Source organism: Arachis ipaensis, chromosome B02 (assembly GCF_000816755.2).
Source record: "Arachis ipaensis cultivar K30076 chromosome B02, Araip1.1, whole genome shotgun sequence".
Taxonomy (NCBI): domain Eukaryota; kingdom Viridiplantae; phylum Streptophyta; class Magnoliopsida; order Fabales; family Fabaceae; genus Arachis; species Arachis ipaensis.
The window spans coordinates 46,221,110-46,243,163 of NC_029786.2; the positions used below are offsets into that span (position 1 = coordinate 46,221,110).

Here is a 22,054-nt window from a genome sequence, read left to right on the forward strand (position 1 = left end):
CAGATTTTTTTCAGCTTCTCTTTGTCGTTTGATCTCTTGTTTGAGTTACTCTAATCGACCTTGATGTTCGTGTACGAGTACCATGATCTCGGTGGGATGTGGGGGCCCTTCGTTCTCAAGTGAATGTACCTCTGACTGTAATCATCGGGTGTGAGGATTTTGTGATATTCCTTCCCCATCAAGATTACTTTATCCTTGTTGTCGTGGGAGTATCACAAGGGCTTGATCATCGTTATGAGGTTCTGGCTCGGACTCAGAAGCAGTGCGCCATCTTTAAATTGCTCGTCCACCATAGTGGGGTGTAGACTTCCAAGTTCCCTACAACAGCGCCAATGTTCCAAGGATTACCTGAAACGGTGATTTGGACCTGAACGTGAGATCCAAACTCCTTCTAAGGCAACGTCCAACTTGTATTGAAACCGAAGTGCTGCCGTCTAAGTTCTTCACGAGGAGGTGGGGGATGGTACCTGCAAAAGATTTCGATTCTTAAATTAGCAAGGAGTTTAAGCAAGTCTTTTAGTAGAATGGCTCTGAATATCCCTAAGGGTCTCAGTGTATTTATAGTAGAATCAATAACCACCTTTTAGTGTAGTTTCACATTTGATGGTGGATAATTGTTCCCTTTTTCTAAGAAAGTTTGTTGAGATCTCCCTTCTAGAGAGATAAAAGATATCTAAGGAAGTAGTTACTTATTTAGATAAGTGAGGATGAATTTCTGTCATCGCGCCTTACCTCTATAAGGTTAGATAGGAGTAGATGAGACCACCTTCTTTGGGTGGGCTTTATTCCTTTCAGGTTTGACTTGATTTTGGACCAAGGTATGAACAATTATCTTTTCACAAGGTAAAATATATTTGTAAATAAGTTTTATTTTATCAAATATGCTTATTAAAAAATTTATAATTTTATCATCTACTAATAAACACCTCACCAAAAAGCTAATCCATTCTCGGTTGTGTATAATATATTTTTTTTATTTCTCACAGTATCTCCCAACTCAACAGGCCAAAGACTAGTCTGTCGCTGTACTGAGCTCCATTTAATGTTTGCCGTTGGCCAATGGATTACTGCATGCATAAAGCGAAATTCGAACTCTCGACACTTACTTAAACGAACTATTGAACTAACCACTAAACCAACCTAATTTGATTCGGTTGTGTATAATGTAAAATAACACTAATTTTCTATATAAAGAAAAGACAATTAATCTAAAAAATTATTATAAAACAAATTAGTCCACATTAAAAAGAATCACTTTCCGCTTCCAACAAAACAGCTCGTATTTTGCATTTTGAGAAATAACGGCCTTACCAGCAACTAGACAGGTCACGCTGTTGACTGTTCTGTTAGTTGTTAATGGCGTAAGCTGCAAAAAGGGGTTTGCAGGGCTGAGTTTTTCTACATAGCTGGACGGCAGGATCACATCTTTTAATACTGTCATACGCATACCAAAAAAACTAACATAAATTGCATTTGGAAGACTTGAACATTACACAGAAGCATGTTTTATATTTGCTAGTTACAACACAAATTGCATTGAATAGGTTGCTTTCTTATTACAAGATTTTATTCTTTTGAACAATCATATACATGCTATAACCTCGGTTTCTATCATAACACATGATTATACTATAAGAAATACGATCTGTAAATATTTTTGCTACTTGCAGTCCCTAGCAGCTGAGTTACTTACACTGTTCAGTTCCATGTGCACAGTCATCTATACCGGTTCCATTTCCAGTCATCTATACTGAAAATACTGCATCGTTGCCATTCTCCTCACTGCCAAAACATTTAAAAAGATAAGTGAAACGCTAAAAATTGTGCTTTCTAGAGACTCGGGTCAGAGGATTTTAAAAATATATTGCAATATGTTCCACAAAAAACTCTAACCTTATTTATTCCTTAATCATGATGGCTACATTTGTTTTCAAGGACAGGACATTAAGATATGCATATCGAGACACAAATATGTTTGGAACGAAGAGACAAGCGCAACATACTATGTCCTTGGACGATAAATTGAGTATTATGTACTTCCAAAAAAGAGACATTAATTAAAACAAAAAAGTTCCCCTTATTATCCTTATCAAAATTTTATATCCACATTTACATAATCCTAATTTTTCTCTTCAACACACACAGATCGTCCATCTTCACCTTCCTCCACTGTTCAAGGCTAAATTGGCAGTGGACACGAATGAAGATTGGATGATGGCAGTGGCCACTGAGAGGAGTTGTGACTGAAGGGGGTCGATCTTGGCTTCCACGTTGGCCACAGAAGAGTCCCAGATCTGATTCGTCTTTTCTGCGACATTCGGGAGCGATGGCGTTGTTTCCTCTGAGTATTGACAACATCTCCTTGTTTGCTTCTTATTTCTTAATCTACGTCTTCTCAGGCTTCGTCCTCTTCATCATCCTTTCCATCCCCAACCCCTCAGCCATCAGCCCTATCTTTGTTTCACCCTGAAATTTGTCTTGATGTTTTCCTTTTTTTTAATGTTGAAGTAGTTATAGTTGGTGATTGTTTGTTTTAGTTGATGTTTCATAAGGATGGTGGCAGTGGTGGTGGATGGTGGAGAATGCAGATGGTGAGAATGTGAGAGGAAGATGACAAGGGTAAAAAAGACTTCTAATATTTTGTTCTGTATTTGTATTTAAATTATTGCCAAACAAAACACAAAGTAACTAATTTTTGTGTCTCTATGTTCTTGTCTGAATGTCTAATGCCTCAATATCTCTCAATGAAATGCAGCAGAAAATAAAACTACAAAATTTACTCGTTAGACCTAGAAGTTCTAGAAGATGACTTTCAACAAATAGTTTAAAACATGAAACTAATGGATTAATGACATGAAAAAATTTAAACAAAATCAGTTTCATACATGTAAAACAAATTCTAGGACAGAGGTGAAGAATAACTGATGTGGTAAATAGATTTGATTTCAGGTGAAATGACATAAAGCCTATGGATCCACGTTGGGATAAAAAAAAACTTTATTTTGCATACTAATTGACGCTTGGCCAGTAAACAGAAGATAGAAGAAACAGAAAGCCTGCTGTTTTGGTATATTACTATTTATCATTTTAATATTTGCGTGTCATAAAAAAAATTGTTTTAATGCTTTGATTTTACAAAATACAATGCTTAGTGGAGAGCAGAGGTTGGCATACCATTAAAGATTTGGTTGTGTGACATGGAACATATTGTATCATACTTATTATGCATGCAACTCGACTGACGGCCTCCCAATGTTGAGCTGCAGTTCCCTCATTATAGCCTGTAGTTTTCATTTGATTGTGGCCTTGAGACAGTTTGGTAATTTGATTTTACGTTCTGAAATAGTTTATATAACAAAGAAATGGCATAAAATCAGTAATCAAAAGAGATGAATGAACAAATTACAAGTGCTAAAAAATAATAATAGTTGTTAAGATTAATGGTTACTCAGCAGATATATTAGAGTAACTAGACAAAAGAGAAAAGATAATATATGACTTGTGTGTGTCCCAAGAGAGAACACCAACATATATAGAAGAGAGTAACAAATGTAGAGTACCTACTCAACTACTCTCTATAATGCACCATCTAAACTGATAACCACTATATATTATCTAATAATTAATAATAATACCCCTTCTCAAATTTCAACACTTTGCCTGGAGCTGAAAAACAAAATATGACCAAAATATGACAAAAATAGGAAAGTGAAGTAATAACTAATACTGTCATCTATTAAACACAACATTCTCATCATTAGTGCAATGATCTACTCTGGTGTTGGCTCTGTGGTAGGATTAGTAACCCACACATTACATTTGTAAGCAACTCTGCTGAGTTGGCATAGGGATTAGGGAGTGAGGTGTGTGAAAGGCTTATGTAGGAAATGGGTGCGTGTGAACAGGGAGACTAGAATTTGGTGTTGGACTCTTGGGGGAAACTAGAGACTCTCAAACACTCGGACTCGAGCAATTTTCCTTTCTAGGCTACTGCTAAGCTCTGTTATCTACCTCTCTTTCTCTTGGGATTCCCCACTGGAGTCAAATTGAGATTATTAATAATAGTCTTCAATTTATTGTTTCTGCTTTCTGTCACTGCCCCAACTATCTAACATTAACCCCTTTCTTGTCCTCTTCCTCTTACTCCCATTCAATATCTTCTTCCTCCTCTTCCTTCAATATCTACCATTAACCTCTTTCTTGTCCTCCTCATTCTATTTGGAAAGAGAAACTCACGAATCTTAATCACCACTCTAACACTCTCCCCTACTTCATATTATGGCTTATGAGCTTACCCAACCTACAATTTGCATAGCATGCCAACATTCATATTATGTCTCTCTTCCCCAAAGGATTACAGATTTTCCTAATTAAACTAAGCTCTATGTTATAATAACAAACCAAATGGAAATAGAAAAGCAATCCATCTAGTGTACCTCCAATAATGTTATATAATAGAAATCCTCCATATGCTGCATAAGGGCAGTCCCATCTCTGATTGAGCGGAATATATTTATTTCAGTTTGTAACAACTTCTCAATAAGCTCCTTCTCACCCTTCATCTGGAAGGAACAAAGTTGTCAGTAATGGAAAAAAAAATTACAGAAATCTAAAACAATTAAAACGGGAAGCTTTAAATTATTTGGAAGAATTCTCTATTAAAGTGAAAGTCAATCGGGTGAAATCCAAAGCAAACATGGTACAGTAGGATTAAGATTTCATGTTTTTGGAGTGTGTATGTTCCAAATCCCAAAATTGCATTACTATGCATCGTATTTTGTCCAGACAAAAGTAACAAGTAATTTGTTGCAAATCTAACAATCAAAACCAACAATACTAATTACGAAAACACTCATAGCAAATCCAGATACAAGTTACAATATTAGTGAAAAACATTACACACAATGTCTTGATATTAAAATTTAAAATAGAGAACAAATATTTAATATCCAAAAGGTTAAAATTCAATTAGAATACTCCAAGTCCAAGGCAAGCCAAAGCAATGATATTGAGAAACCATGGATTAAATATGAACAGCTCCTTGACGTTTTTCTCCAAATAAATGTTGCGAATCATCAGAAAATGTATTCATCTTTATGGAAATTTCGGTTCCCACTTGACCTCGAGATACAAGAATAAATTGTGGAAAGCGAAATCATGCCCCCCCAATTGCAGTTGAGCATATTTAATATGTTGTAATAAGGTGTAACCATGCATGAGAGTTGTGCCAGTTGTATGTAAACAATTTAAATATTAATAGAAAAATAGGAAGAAACATACAAATTCACTGACTATAATATCTGGTGTTGACTCCCCAAGAACATCACCTGCATAACCATCTCCCAAAATATCTTTGTTTTCCTGGAAAGCACGCACTAAATAAATAAGTAACAACGAAGTGCCAACTTCCTAGGCAATCTATCAGTAAGACAGAGGCACCAGAAAGAGTCCAAGTGTAAATTTCAATGAATAATATTGTGTGCTATCATGATCTCGATAATAGCAAAAGTTACATCATACAAGGGATTCAACAGTGCCACCGTAACATGATATAAATAAATAGCAAAAGCAATCGCAGGGAATTCCTTTAGAAATAAGTAAATCCCAAATAACATTCCAACAACTTAATAAAATTAAATGCAGTAAAACAGATTTCAGAATCTTACCAAGATCCTGAAAATGAGATTGGTATGGAAATTCCTAAAAGTTATTAGTATGGCAAATAAAGCTGGATTTGTATTAACACTAAGGAAGTTCGTACATCCCATATGCATTTTTCATCAGGTGTCTTACGAATTGGGCTTTAGAGGTTGTCTGAACAGCCAGTTCTGTCATTATCAAGGTATCATAAGGGCAGAGAAAAGTGGAAATGATTGTATCTTTAGGCCAATTTAGGTACCAATTAAAATGTATTTTGTATACAGATCACTTGGAAAATGAGCATAATTGATAAGGACTAAAAATATATCATATTTTTCCAACCTATGTAATATGAAATAAGTAGAGGAGATTTTGACCATTTTTTGAAAACCTAACCATTTATATGGTTAATGATGCTCTCAATTTGCTAACGAGCAACCACTTGCGGACTAAATTAATTACTTGAAATCCCACCTATTTCTGAACTAACAATAATTGCAAGGAACACGTTTCAGTCATTTCTCAGAAATATTAAAAGCAACACGACATATAAAGTGGTCAAGTGAGATCCATGTGTGAAGTATCTCACTGCAGATGTGATATATGATAGAATGCAAGGTGTCGTTTGATCCATGTAACAAACCCTACCTAGTGAAACAAGACTTTGTTGTTTTTGTTGTTGCAATAAAAGTAAGCGGTTAAATCAATGCTCATTAAAGATGCCAAATAGTATATTGGGCTGGTACTAAACTAAGCACTCACCAGTGCATTTCTTAAAGCCCCTGGAGCAAGATATACAGGTTGAGCAACATGACAATATCCCATTAGCCGGGGTACAGTAGGTATAATATCTCTGTGATTCACAACTCGCCAGCTATCTTTAACTTTCTGCAAAATGAAAGGCAAATTGCTAAGTGTTCTACAAAAGTACACAAACAAACAAATCTATGGTTATGAAACAAATGGCAAATTAAAAGAAACATGGACTCAGAGTGGAAGATGATATACGCTTTGCAATGACGCTTCACATGCTTAGCTGACTTTAAAATTTGGAGGTTTTATTTATATCTTTTCTACTAGATCAGATGGTGTAAGAATGGGTTTTGCTTTTGGTATAGGAAAACTAAAATTGGTTAAGAAATTGAACCAAAAAATATGAAAATTGTAATAGTAATAAAGTAATAATTTGGAATTTTACCAAACTCTTAGTCATTTCATTCCAGCATTCCAATTTACTTATCCTTGTTCTGTATGACCGTATCCATGTGGGTGTGGCCAACACCATTCAAAGATCATGAGGGACTTTCTTCGGTGTGGTGCTTTCAAAACGAATAGTAATTACTTAGTGAACTGAGAAGTTTCTTGTCCTATAAAAGGTGAGTTGGGTCTCAGAAATTGTGTCTGGCGCATTGCTTTTGTATCAAAAATTGGTGCTTCCTTCAGGATCTTGCTCTCTATGGCATCAGTTATCCAAAGTATGGTTTGGACAGGAATGGTTGGGATGCTAATACATCTATGCTACTCATTCTAGCCCCTAGAAATTAATTTCTAGCGGTTTTGCCACATTCAATCTTTTGCTTCCTATGAAAGTAGGGGATGGATCTCATTTTCTATTTGCTGAGGACCGATTGTCGTCGTTATTTGACCTTCCCCCATCTTTATTACCTATCCTCTTTAAATAACCATCAAATCAAGGATTTCTATTCTATACACGGTTCTTCTCATTCTTATACGTGGGACTTCCCTTTTTTTTCAAAACCTAGGGGATAGAATCCTCTTAGTTAGACACTCTCTTGGTTCGACTTGATAAAGCTCCAGTTAGGAACTCTCTTGGGTCTGCTTGACAAAGCTCCATAGTCTTTTCTAACCTTAATAAGAGATTGTGGCTGCTTGATATATCATATATCTGGTCTGCAAACATGTAATCTCAATTCCAATTTCAATCTCAATCCTCAACCACATCCCCTTGCCACCTTGATAAACCTATATCGAAATCTACTCCATCTAAAGTCAAATTCTTCATTTGGACTATTGTGCTTATCAGGATTAACACGTGATAATTTGTAGGTTAGAAGAACATACAAGGCCATTTCCCCTATCATCTGTTTTTGCACTGCCCTATCGCTGTTTCTTCATGGAATTCTTTGTTTGGTGTCTTTGGTGAACCTTGGGTATGCTCACATCTTTAGATCAGTTGCTATTGACAACATTTGCAGAATTTAGGAGAACAAAAAAGAAAAGCAAAATCTTTGTGCAATGTGCAGTATATGGCACTATCTGGAGCATTTGGCAGGAGCATAATTTACACATCTTTAAGGTAGCGTTTGGTTTGAAGTATTGAGACAGAGACTGAGACTCAGTATCGTGTTTGTTGGTTTAGAGACTGGTACTAAAATTTCTGTCTCTGTCTCCAAAATTTCAGTATTTCAGTACCTCCAAAAAGTAGGGACACAGAGGACTAAAATTTTTAGAAATGGAGACTGAAACTTTAATTACATTTTATACCTAAAATACTCTCATTTCAATTAATTAATTCCAATTTTACCCTTTGTGCAAATTAAATTAGAGTTTCATTCTTGTTTCAATTCCTATCTCCCATTTTGCACCAAACAGAATACTGAGATTTATTTCAATCTCTGTCTCTTAGTCCCTATCTCTCAGTCTCAGTTTTTCCATCTCTGTCTCTCCACCAAACGCTACCTAATAAATTTTCCGGAAAAGTTGTTGTATGGGATAGAAATAGGTGTCAAGCATCTAAGCGGTGTGAAGGAGATGGTCTCTTTACAGGACTTTCCCTCTCAGACTTGTTGAGAGATTGGAAAGCCATGGTTTACTAATGATTTGGTTTTCTGTATTTTTCTTGTTGGGAGGATAACTTTTCTTCTGCTTCTTTATGAAATTCTGTTTTTATCCACAAAAATAACAAAAGAAATTACAAATTTCATGAGCATTCCTTTTGTAGCGAGAATAGATGTTTGATAAAAACCAACAAAAAGAATCAATCATTTGTTTCTGAATATATTGGGTTCTCAGGAAAGTCTTACTATAGAACAAATGGCAAACAAAAAGATGGCCATGAATACCACACCACAGTCTAAGCCCCTTCCCAGAAGGCCTAGGAAGATATACGATACTAGATGAGCTACACTACAGCAGAATTGCATAAGATAATACTAGTTCAGTGCTGACTGTAACTCAGTAGGACCAGATGCATCGCCACAAGTTGCAAACATCAAGTTACTCTGTTTTCAGAGAAGTTGCTGCATAAGATAATAATTATGCACATAATTTGCAGTATCTGATTTCCTTCCTTCAACTTATAAAACCAGTCCATTATTTACGGACACTCAGTTCAACATTAAAAGCAAGACAATGGAAACAACACCAATAAAATAATTATTAAATTTTCTGACCTCATTGTAAACTTCTGCAAATCTTTTATTACCGACTCTCGGAGATCCAAAGTTGTACATAGTAATAGAAATTGCTCCTCGCCTGGTAGGTAGAAAGTTAGATACTTTATACAATAGGCACGGTTAATTTTGTTGATACTAGAAAAATGATCTCACCAAGAAAGTTCAAAACTTGAATGAATTCTAAAAGGAATTTATGGTAAGTTGAATATCAAGATATGTTGCCTTCAACAGCCATGTTTACAAAGATATACAGCAACTATACAACCCTCCAGGCTACAAAATGTAATTATCAATACTACAGATGTAATTTTATATGCACAGTTTATTGTGTTTAACAGAATTGTTCTACATATAACAACAGAGAACATTGGTATTTGCTCTCCAAATTGAATTATGGGTATGTATGGATCAAATAAGATCTACATATTTTCTTAGGCATAGCAAACAATTAGAAATAGGCATAGTGGACAAAATCAACACGATATTTATTTGAGGAAACAAACGTGTTTGTTCTAACAGTATTTCCAACCTAGAAAAAGAGGTTAACCAAGCCAGATGAGTTGACATAGCCAATCCATGAACATCGATAACTGGGTTGGGTTCGTGTTTCGAAAATTTCATGTAAGTACGAAAACCTTTCAGCACATCAAGAGAAACTAAGCATGAACTGACATATGAATTGCAAAAGCTATACCACTAGAGAATATTTTAAAAGAATATTAATTCTGGTTAAAAGTCAATCTCAGCATGAACAATATTCTGGCTTTTTTTTTTTTCAATACACTATTCTTTTTAAAACTTCTACCATGCCACCCTTTTTCATCGTTGCACCTTCTAATTCTTTTTTTTTTTTTGCACCCTAACTCAGAGGCGCCTAAGCGAAACCTGCATTCCATGGAGAAAGCACCAATCAAGGAAGCGTCTCCTACGCAGAAACGCTAAAGCATCTAGCAGGACACGCCAAAGGTAAAGGCGCTTTCAAGATGGCAACGCTGGACTCACAAGCACCTCTTCTAATGTGGAATAATTAATTTTGTATACATAATTAATAATTAAAAATAAGTAATACTAATTAATTAATGTTAATATAAATAGCGTTATGTTTAAATTAATTTATTAATGTTAATGTAAATATTGATAATTGAAACCTTAATGTAAGAATATATTTTCGACAAAAGAAAAACAAAAAAAAATTCTACAATGCCATATAACGAAATATATAAGGTTGGTTATAGAAAATTTTCCTAATAAAATACAGTACTCATTGATGTATTTTATCATGATTGAAATATTAATGCAAGAGTATTAATGATAAAAAAATTGCATAAACAATTAGTCATAAAAAATGAAAATAAAGTTTTAAAATACTTATAACGAAATACATAATCTTAGATAAGGAAAATTTCTACTATAAAATACAGTACTCCCATAATGATAATTGATGTATTTTACGATTATTGGAATATTAATGAAAGAGGATTAATCACAAAAAAGTCCCAAAATCTAATATATCTGGTTGAAAATATTTAACCACAGTACTCTCATCAATTATCTAATATCGTTTATCATGAGAATATTAAAAAGTAACATATAATTAATTGGAGTACTATATTTCATCATAACAATTTTCTTTTACCAAAGATATATATTTCCTTATACTGTATTATATAATTTTTTTGTATTTCTTTATGACTAATAAACTTAGTTAAATTGATAAGCATATTTAAATGTAACAATTTTTATTAACATTAATTAATTAATTTACTTATCTTAATTGTTAATTAATAAAAAAAAATTAATTATTCCATGTTAGCAGAAGCTCTTATGCATCATGCATTTCCAACTTGGAAGTTGCAAGCACATTTATGATCGGCGTATCCATAATGGAATGCGCTAAACGCTTTAGCGTTTTTGCATAGGAGGTGCTTCCTTGATTGGCGCTTTCTTCATGGAATGCGGATTCCTCTTAGGCGCCTCTAAGTCAATGTGCCAAAAAAATACAAGGTTGCATGATGGCAAAAGGATGACACTGGAGCAAATAGTTTGAAAAGAATGGCATTTTCGTAAAAAAAAATTTGAAAAGAGTGGCATATTGGCCTATCAATTATATTTAGCAAGAAATATAGCTCTTTATTTCTCTCTATCCCTCTTTCATTCTAATGAATAAATAATGAACCTTGAGAAAACTAACTACTGTAGATATAGAATCCTTAAAATGGCAGAAACATATACCAGAAACAATGCATATAACATGCCGAGTACCACAAGCAGAAAATGAGTTATTGTACATAAAATATGATTTTTCCATGTATACTTCTAAATGAAGGCTACTTTGCTTAAACAAATTATAAATAAAAGTGCGACTGAAAACAGAAAATAAACTTACTTAGCTAATTGGTTTGATGAAAGTTCAAGGGCAAGCAAGGTTGCCAACGCACCACCCAAACTGTGACCAGTTACATAAACATGCCATTTGTGAAGTGATTCAGAATGTTCTTCTCTGGGACAAAAGAAAATAGCTTCTGCTTATCAAAATGTAATCATTGAAATGTAGCAGCACACTCTGAATATTTTAGACGGCTATAAGAAAAGAAACAGCTGATTTAGACCACTGTTTAACAGCAATGCTTCATAGCAATAAAAGAAATGCTTATGCCTAATCACATAATGCCCTCAAATTTTACACCATGAGCTTTAACAGGAGGCCTGACTTGATATGGGCTCTTCTCTGACATCACGTTAATTTGAGGTTCCTATTTCTTAACACGTTCATACTAAAGCTCTATGAATTTAGATAGCTGGATGACAAATTCACTATTATTGATCAGTCACTACTACCCTGAGTTTGCTTTCATGAAAAGGGGATGTGGAAATTTAGTATGGTATGCAAGCACATACTGAATTAGCTGTTAAAAGTTAGCAATTCCATTCAGTGTCCGGTACAATTCGGAAGATAGCTGTCACATTATAGCTATGCAGTTACATTAGCTTCAGTTTCATGCTGTACACTTTAACATTCAACTTCCGATGAATGAAAAATCAGACAGCTCAGTCTCTTTCTATTGAATCATTTCTCTGTCTCCCTTCTAAAATACCATTTTTGCTCGTATGTCTTCGTCTTCCTCTCATATTTTCTCTGTTAACCTGGTATATCAAAAGCCTAGAGAGGAAGGCAACCCTACTGAGGTTGTTAAGCACTTTTCCCCCAAGAAACCATGTCCTTTTATTTCTAAGGACAACAGAGATAAATTACGAACTTGTTTGATTAACAGAAGAACATGAAGACAATAAAATTCTGTTTTCTATTTGAACTTTTTACTTAAAAATTTAAAACTAAAACCGAGTATAATTTTGATGACTAAATTTCCATAGTGGTTGCTGAGAGTCATGATGTGCACCAATTTGGTCCCTGAGGTTCCAATTGCAGTATTGGTGTCCCCGAAATTGAGCTCCGAGAACTATAATGGTCACTCGACCCCTTTCCAGCAATGACTCAACAAACAGAGCGATTTGCTAGCACTCCCTTGCCACACTGAACAATGGTATGGTAAAACAACGTCGTTTGCTTTTGGCACTCAATCAAAGCAAAAACGCACAATCGAAGTGTCATCATTGTCCACAACACACAACATCGTTTTACATGCCAACGAATATCAATGATGTTATTTCTGCTCTGATTGGGTGCCAAAAACACACGACATCGTTTCACCATTGGCCAGCATGGCAAGGAAGTGTCAACTTATCACTCCGTTTGCTGAGTCACTGCCGAAAAGGGGTCAATGGGCCATTATGGTGCCTGGAGCTCAATCCTGGGGACGACAACAATGCAATTAGAACCTCAGGGACCAAAACTGTGCATGACGTAAATCTCAGGGGCTACTTTGGAGATTTAGTCAATTTTGATGCATTGCACATGCATGTAAAATGTTTTACACCATCATCCAATTAGATTCATGCGTTTAGATGACTTTTTAAGTAATGAGTTTGAAAATTAGTTATTTTGCTGATGGGGCAACATACAATTGGTTGTTTGTATAAAATTCCTTTACATTGGTAATACATGAAAATTAAATTTAACGAGAAGTTACTAAAAAAATAGAAAATTACCAGGCCCTACATTTTCTAGAAATAATATTCCCTTTTGAGCCAATTTCGTTTCCTAAAAGAGAAAGACTCAAAAAGTGGTTGAGATAGATTATCTTGCAACGGCATGCAGCACATGCAAATCTGCTTAAGTAACTCCTTATAGAGCTTCACTTTTGTGAGATTAGACATATGACTCATGTTTGTTACAATCAAGCTGCCTTGCAAGTAGCATCTAACCTAGTTTTCTATGACAAACTCAGCATGGTTAAGTTGATATCACTTCATCAGAGAAAAGGTTTTTATTAGGAGCCAGAACCGCAACAACCTTTCTCAATTCAAATGATCAACTGCTAGATGTGGTGAACAATGTTTTAGAGGCCTCAGAATAAGTTGCCTATTGTGAGGTTTGGTAGATGTGACTGATATGCTCCAGCTTAAGGGTGAGTGTTAGAATCTATAATGTATATGGGGAACTAAATTATAATAATAATAACAACAATAATAAAAAAGAATCTTCAATTTGTCTGAGACATGGTATTCCTGATATGTCTTCCTGTCTTTCAAACATAGCAATCATAAATCCCTTGAAACATTATGATGCATAGGTCGACATTAGTGTTGAAATGAAGTTTTGGCAAGGATGGCCATGGGTATCAAACTCCATACCACTTGAAAATAAAGTTTTTGATACTATTCTTTTATCTTTTTGTAGAAAATAATAACAACAACAATAATAATATAATAATAATCAATATTGAATTGTACCCAGAATTTTTCCCTTTAATATCTAGAATTATTGCTTGACTCTTCCACAGCATGTACCCAAGGATAACAAAAAAAGGAATACTAATTTATTTATGGACATTGCTAACAAAAACAACTGAATCTACCCTTTTCAAATTGGAAAGTGAATTTATTGTTTTTAAAAATTGGATATACTGAGATCTACATATTTCTAAGGCAGTGCATGGTGCAATAAGTTGCCCACAGAAGTACTTACACAAAGCCAATTGCAAGTCGAATTAGAGAAATGATCCTGATCCTAACAGAGTCGTATGCACTTAAAAAGCCGCTGTGAACCTGCAATCTCAGAACCATCAACTACTGAGGAGTTTACTGTTCTTGCATCTTCCAGATATCTAATAATCATTAGACACATATGGCATCTAAACCTGCCAGCAATTAACATACTTGAACCTCTTGCTTGAAATCTCCACCTATCCTTTCAGGATTCAACCTATGGAAGCCAAAGCGAAGCCATTATCAAAAGAAAGTTTTTTAAATCAACCCTTAAATTAGTTACATTTTTTTTTGGTGACTAAATTAATTACATTTGAAATATACATTAAGGCACCCAACATTGCTAGAAGCACTATTAAGAAATTTGACAAGAACAATGATAATCAGATCATGTACCATCTTTTCATCAAATTAACAAAATCAAAGGATCTTGCTCGAGTTCCTATAAAGGACACACGTTGCCATTGAAATTTTCATACCTAAAATTTAGTACCATTTTGTTATGATGTCAACAAGTACATCATAAAAAAATTAGGAAGTGTTGACTAAATTAAATCAAAATCAGAATCCTGATTTTTTTCATGAATCTTTTCTGTAAATAGAATTAATTATTATATCCTTTCCTTTTTAGTTTAGCTTAATTTTAGGAATTTTATGATTAGAAATCTTTCTTTTATTTTAGGCTAGTATTTTCCCATTTTCTAGTTATTCCTATTTCTATAATTTTCTAAAAAGAGGAGGATCCCCTATACATTTGAGTATACATAAAATTTAAACACTTCAAGTTGGTATCAGAGTAGGATCTCTGCACTGTGCCTCTAATTTACAACTAGGGCTGACAGTTCCTCAGTATAGACGGAGCTCACCACTCCCACTCCATCAAATTTAAAATCTGAGCAACGGGTACTAGTTAGTGGTGACTCTCATTTAGTTCAGATCACCACATGACTCAATGGGTCAAACTACCTTAAGTGGTCTCAATCAATTCAGATGTACATCCATGGAAGACGGAAGATTGGATATCTCACCGGTAAGCGAAGCCAGCCTAATGTTACTGAACCACAATATAATGTGTGGAATACCAAAATTCCATGGTGATGACATGGCTGGTGAACTCAATGGCGGAGGATATCAGTAGTAACTATATATACTATACCACTACCAAAGAATTATGGGATAGTGTCAAGGAGATGTATTCAGATATTGGGAAAAAATCCCAGATTTATGAACTTACTCTAAAAGCCAGAGAAATTCAACAAGTGAGTGACAACATCACCAAATATTTCCACACATTGAAGCGGATGTGGCAGGACCTTGACCACTTCAATAACTACAAGTGGAATTTAGCCGTTGATGCCAAACACCACCAACAAAGAGCAGAAGAAGGGAGGATATTTCAATTTCTTGTAGGCCTCAACGTGGAACTAGATGAAGTTTGGGGCAGAATTATTGGAAGAGCAATCCTACCCTCAATTGGAGAAGTATTTGCTGAAGTTAGAAGAGAGGAAACCCGTAAAACTGTGATGATGGGAAAAGGCAAGATTGAACAGACTTATTTGGAGTCTAATGCACTCTTAGTGGCACCTGCTACACTTAGAAGTTCATCAAATTAGAAGCACCCCTCCAATCTTTGGTTTGACCGCTGCAATAAACCCCGTCACACCCGAGAAACCTACTGGAAGATTCATGGAAAACCAGCACATCTTAAAGGCAGCAAAAATGGTCCCACGTTCTACCCCAACTGCTTATGAGGCTGAAAAATCATCCTTGAGTAAGGAACAGGTTGGGCAGCTCATAAGGCTGTTAAATTCCAGTTCTGTGTCTAGTATTCCTAGTGGTTATTTGGCTCAAATAGGAGATATCTTGGAGCTAAAAGACTTGAAGGAGAAGCTTGCCAAAGCATTTGAAATCAAAGAACTTGGCTCATTAAAATACTTCCTTGGAATTGAATTTGCAAGGTCTAAGGAAGGCATTTTTATGAACCAACAGAAGTACATCCTAGATCTTTTAAAAAAGACTAGATTACTTGGTTGTAAAGCTACTGAAACATCTATAGAGCCTAACTTAAAATTGAAGCCAGCTGAACCAGAAAATGTAATGGACAAAGGGAGACATCAGTGGTTGGTGGGGAGGCTAATCTATTTATCCCATAGATATAGCCTTTGCTGTGAGCATGGTAAGCTAGTTTATGCATTCACCTGGCCTAGAACACATGGATGCTGTCTTTAGAATCCTAAGGTACTTGAAGGGATCGCCTGGGAAAGGGTTACTCTACAAAAACCGTGTACATCTTCAAGCAGAAGCCTATATAGATGCAGATTGGGCTGGGAATGTCATGGATAGAAGGTCAACATCTGGGTATTGTACTTTTGTTGGAGGGAACCTGGTTAGTTGGAGGAGGAAAAAACAGTGTTGTGACAAGTAGTGCAGAAGCAGAGTTTAGAGTAGTGGCTCATGGAATATGTGAAGCACAATGGGTAGAGAAACTCCTACAAGAACTAAAGGTTCCATTTCCCCACCAATGAAGTTGTATTGTGACAAAAAATCTGCTATTTCTATTGCCCATAATCCAGTTCAGCATGACAAAACTAAAGGAATACCGACATGTTATAAAGGAAAAAATTGAGAGATGACAGATTTGCATCTCATATGTTCCAACCACAGAGCAATCAACAGATGTTCTAACTAAAAGAATACCCAAGAAGACCTTTGATAGCATAATAAGCAAGCTGTCAATGAAGGATATCTTCAAGCCAGCTTGAAGAAGCGTGTTAACTAAATCAAATCAAAATCAAATTGCTGATTTCTTTCATGAATTTTCTGTAAATAGAATTAATTATATCCTTTCCTTTTTAGTTTATCTTAATTTTAGGAATTTTATAATTAGAAATCTTTCCTTTGTTTTAGGCTAGTATTTTCCCATTTTCTAGTTATTCCTATTTCTGTAATTCCTCTATAAAGAGGATGATCCCCTGTACATTTGAGTATACATTTCAAGTGGAAGCATCTTGTAGATTAAGCTGATTTATCAAATATCATACATGTTCTCACAAGAGACTAAAATATGCAACTGTGAAAACATAGTGAGATACTAGAACAAAATAGTACAACAACAACAACAAAAGTTGTCACACTATACGGAGTCGGCTACATGGGTCAAGCAACATAAGTGCTCAGCCAAAAATCATATCCGTGCCTAAACCATTTATATTTGAATCTTATGCATGGTCACAAGATTGGAAATGAATTTTACCCGGCTGGAACAAGCATTAGATCAGTTCTTAAGTCCTTCCATTGAGACTGAAAAATCAAATATAAGCATCTTTTAGACTTACCAGAAACCACATTTCATATCAAATAGCAATTGCAAGAACTACCTGTTCTGTTCCCCTAAAAGCAACCACCAACCTCCTCCTTGTGGAATCACGCCAAATTGCAACCTGGAGGTTTCAATTATTAGCTAATTGAAAGAAGTGTATTGAATGAGATATCCGCATAAATGGTATTTGGGGTGATACACTGCAATTGTTAGAGTAGCAATGTAGCATATATATCGTAGAGGAGAAAAGAAAAGACCTGCGTGTCTGTGGATGCATTATCTAAGAAACATATTTTTTCAAACTCAGACTTAATGAAACTAGGATGACCAAGTGAAGTGGCCAGCATTGCCCAAGCCTCCACAGCACTTTCTGCAGTTGAAAAAAGTGCTCTCATCTCTTCAGCTTTCTTCTCATCCAACAGTAATCCATTCTGTGGGGGAAGAAACTCCTGACTAGTAGAATATTGTGTGTCATCACCTCCTACTTTGGTACAATCTTCTTTGGTTTCTTTCTCTTCCGAAGAACGTGCTTCATTTTTCATTTTTGAAATTGTTGCAGTCAGAAGCATCAAACCACCTAAAATTGAATCAGTCTGTCTAATTAAATTCTCTGTTGCTTTCTTGACCTCTGGAAGTGAAGATTGAATTACAGCGATGGCAGGCTGATCACTTGTTTTATCATTATCCCTTGTATTATCCTTATCACTTGTTTGATCTTTATCATCCGTGCCTCCTGGTAATGCAAGTCCAGACTGAATATATATATTTTCTGCAATATTTTGTGACTGTGAGCCAATTTTATTTAGAAACTCCAACCCATCCCACTTTAACTTCTCTGGAACAGAGAGGCCTAGCTTTTGAACAATGTTAGCATTAATAACATTAGCAAAATTTTTCCAGAAAAGTTGATTTGACAGCTCTTCATCACTAAATTGTGTTGATGAATCAGAATCTTGTCCATTGTCAGTATTGCCATCATACTTATGCAACTCCTTCAAGTTTCTCTGTTCAATGCAATCTTCTTTTGAGACTTTGGAACTACCAGCCTCTTGAGAAGGCATATTTAGTTCAACAGAAGAATCATTCAGTTCCCCAGAGCCATCAGTATCATACTTCTCATTATCACTACCAGATATCTGACCCTTCTGGAGATTCAAATTATTAAATGACTTCAACTGCCCAAATGCATATTCCACAAACTGGCGAGCTTGCACTGTATCAGAACCAATAACCTTTTTAAGTGCAGTATCAACACCATTTATCTTTAGAAATTCTGAAACAAAAGGTATCTTCCACCACTTCTTCTCTTCCTCAATTTCATCAAAGGTTTTATATTTAACCTAAAATTCAAAATTTATTTATAGATCAACAACTTATGACTCATCAAATTGGAAACTGATATTATTTACATATATTAGTGTAACAAATCATCACCTTATAAATTGAATGTGTAATAATAACAAATATAAAGTTAGTCAACATAATAAGTATCTTATACTCTAATAACAGGTCTTTGGTTCAACTCTTAGAAATACCCAAAAAAAATTAATGGATTATATGATGAAAGGTATTTTAGGAAAAGAAAGTTGTGCACCGAAACTCTGCCATATGCCCATTATATATAGTAGATAAGTGCATTTACATCAAATTAAGCATTGAAGTAGTTCAAGCTTGTTAGAAGTAGAGACATATTTATTACTATTGATGTCATAGAAGCTAGGAACTATCTAGAAGCTAGGTACTCAAACTAACAATCATGAAAGTATCACTCTCATCTATTGTAAATATATGTATGTAATTGTCAATATGGAAGATAAGTTAGTTTTCATATTGAGTTCTTCGAATACCTCCTCTCTAAAATTCTTCCATCCTTTATCCTCAAGTCTACTCTCAATTTGGATAAGCTATTTGGAGGAGGGAATGTATCTTTTAACAGTATTTTAAATCCTTTAACTTTAAATGCTTTGGATATTAATATAAGGAAGATTAAAAATTCAAAGTATTTTAAGTAGTTCAAGCTTGTTGGAAGTAGAGACATATTTATTACTATTGATGGCATAGAAGCTAGGAACTATCTAGAAGCTAGGTACTCAAACTAACAATCATGAAAGTATCACTCTCATCTATTGTAAATATATGTATGTAATTGTCAATATGGAAAGATAAGTTAGTTTTCATATTGAGTTCTTCGAATACCTCCTCTCTAAAATTCTTCCATCCTTTATCCTCAAGTCTATTCTCAATTTGGATAAGCTATTTGGAGGAGGGAATGTTTCTTTTAACAGTATTTTAAATCCTTTAACTTTAAATGCTTCGGATATTAATATAAGGAAGATTAAAAATTCAAAGTATTTTAAGTAGTTCCAACATTCAAAGTATTTTATGGAGTAAAAAATTTCAAATGCTCTCATAAGAGAAGGAATTCTCAAAATTCCTCTTCATTAAAACATGATTGATAAGAAAAGGAAAGAATTTGGAATCGAACTTGCCACATATATTCATCCTCATTCTCTTGTTGCATATACAAACAAGATATTTTAAAATTACATGTATTTGAATTTCAACAATTTAATTACATAGCATTTTAAATTCTTCAAAATTTTAAAATACTCTACCCAAACACACTCTTGACGATAAAGTGAACTGGTTTTGTCTTAGATAATCTTGAGTTCAAGCAAAAGTCAAGATTTTTATTCTTTCTTGTAGAACTTAATTAAAAAGAGCATATAACCTCCAATAAAGTTGTACGAGGCGTCCACTTGAGAGATACAAGGATCATAGACGTTCGCATCCTTACCCCCGCAAATGGAAAGGATGAAATGTTAACTTAAGAAAATTAAGTTTCAATAGGGCATAAAACAATATAAGTTTTTGGCAACCCTTTCCTGCATGGTTTTCCTCCATGGCTTTTAGTTCATTTTTCAACTATATGTAAATGTCTTATCATGTTGCGAAAATTGTAATTCGTCTTTTAACGATTATTTTTCTCTATAAAGAAAAAAAAAGGAAAGAAAGAAAGAAAGAGCATTAAGTACAAATAGCCTAGGTAATGTGTTGACCACTAAAATATAAATGGTAAGTAATTCTCAAGCATACTGTAAACATTTTTCTCCATTTCTCCATTAAAAAGAAACATACCTCCAGTTGAACCTTTCCACCACCACCCATTCCCTCCAACTCCACCTCTATTTCATGAACATCTCCTACAAAAAGTGCATTGTTGTTATTTGAGAAAATCTTGGACACGTGTTGCAGCAACATAACTCCAATAAAAATAACTGAGCTTTATGAGACCTTACTGAATAAAATCATATCTTAATGTCTGTATTACTTTATTGCCATTTGGCAGCAACAAAATGAATAAAAATAAAGAAATTCCCAAGTAAACATATCAGTCAGACATAACTGTAAGAAAATGAGGCAAGAGTTCAACCCAAATTAAAGCATTAAGAAACATTGAAAAACATTCAGCATAGCATCAATATATCTTACAAGCTTTTCAGTCCTCACTTACCATCACAAAGCCACTTCAAGTCAACCGCTGCATTTCCCATGCGTTTGTGAGGAGTCACAAGGTTTGCATCCCAAGCTGCAACCTAAGATTATTGCCATTTGTTAGAAAACTGGTGTGAATTTTTAAGATAATTTTAAAACACCAAAACCTTTATCTTATTTATTATTAATTTTTCAATAAATAGTTTCATTATTTACCCGTAATGAAAGGAAATTATATTTCCGACTGTAAGTAGTTGATTAAAGCTACAAGCTGCTTTGTCTAAATAACACCATAGGAGTAAACATCCAGGAAATGATATACATGATTCAAACAACAGCACAAGATGAAAAACAAAAATCAAGTCTTGTCTAACTAGGTGATTCAGCTACACCTGATCAAACAGTGTTCTATCAAAACAATTTTTACACAAATCATCCACATAAGAGTGAGACAAAGAGAGAGAGAGAAAGACCTGTAGAGGATTGCTTGGAGGTTGCTTTATATTAAAAGTAAACTCCTCATTCCATATTGGTTCTCTTTTACTGCCAGATGAAACAAATTTCTCACCAGATATATAAGATAATAATTTAAAGCAGCATGTAAAGGCAAAGCAGAAACTAAGACTTTGGATTATAAAGGGGGAAAAACCTGAAGAAATGAGCTTAATTTAATGGAATTCGAAAACAAAAAATATTGTCCTTCTTACAACTCAGTCAATTATTTAAAATGCAGTACATAAATACAAAGCAACAGTTTAACATCAGATTTCAGATAAGGAAGAATATAACAACATATTATGGTCCCCAACATTATCCTTGCTGCAATTCAACCAATACAAAATTTCAATTAAAAAATGGCAATCCAATTCAAGATAAAAGATGCTTGCAACAGCAACAACAAAGATCATTTTCTAACATCAAGGAAAAGCCCACAGTTGGCACTGTAAAAATTCTACCGAGCGAATGAGCATGACCCATTGAGGTTTGTAGCCCCCTTTTTTTCCATTAAGACTTGTATCACCTTTTTTTTTTTCAATTCAAAAGGTGAGACAAGCGCACATGCACCGAGGGGAAGAAG

General features: G+C 34.6%; 1 protein-coding gene across 1 annotated transcript in view; it reads right to left on the reverse strand.

Annotated features, from left to right (window-relative positions):
* LOC107625272 overlaps window positions 1,447–22,054 on the reverse strand; it is a gene marked incomplete in the record, with an annotated part of 25,958 nt that continues 5,350 nt past the window's right edge. The window contains 16 exon segments of the mRNA XM_016327871.2: window positions 1,447–1,782; window positions 1,894–1,918; window positions 3,175–3,337; window positions 4,437–4,562; window positions 5,281–5,361; window positions 6,403–6,528; window positions 9,054–9,135; window positions 11,443–11,556; window positions 14,143–14,222; window positions 14,334–14,379; window positions 17,416–17,462; window positions 17,540–17,602; window positions 17,739–18,821; window positions 20,620–20,684; window positions 20,996–21,077; window positions 21,450–21,519. Of these exon segments, the coding sequence (XP_016183357.1) occupies window positions 3,275–3,337; window positions 4,437–4,562; window positions 5,281–5,361; window positions 6,403–6,528; window positions 9,054–9,135; window positions 11,443–11,556; window positions 14,143–14,222; window positions 14,334–14,379; window positions 17,416–17,462; window positions 17,540–17,602; window positions 17,739–18,821; window positions 20,620–20,684; window positions 20,996–21,077; window positions 21,450–21,519 (2,128 nt within the window).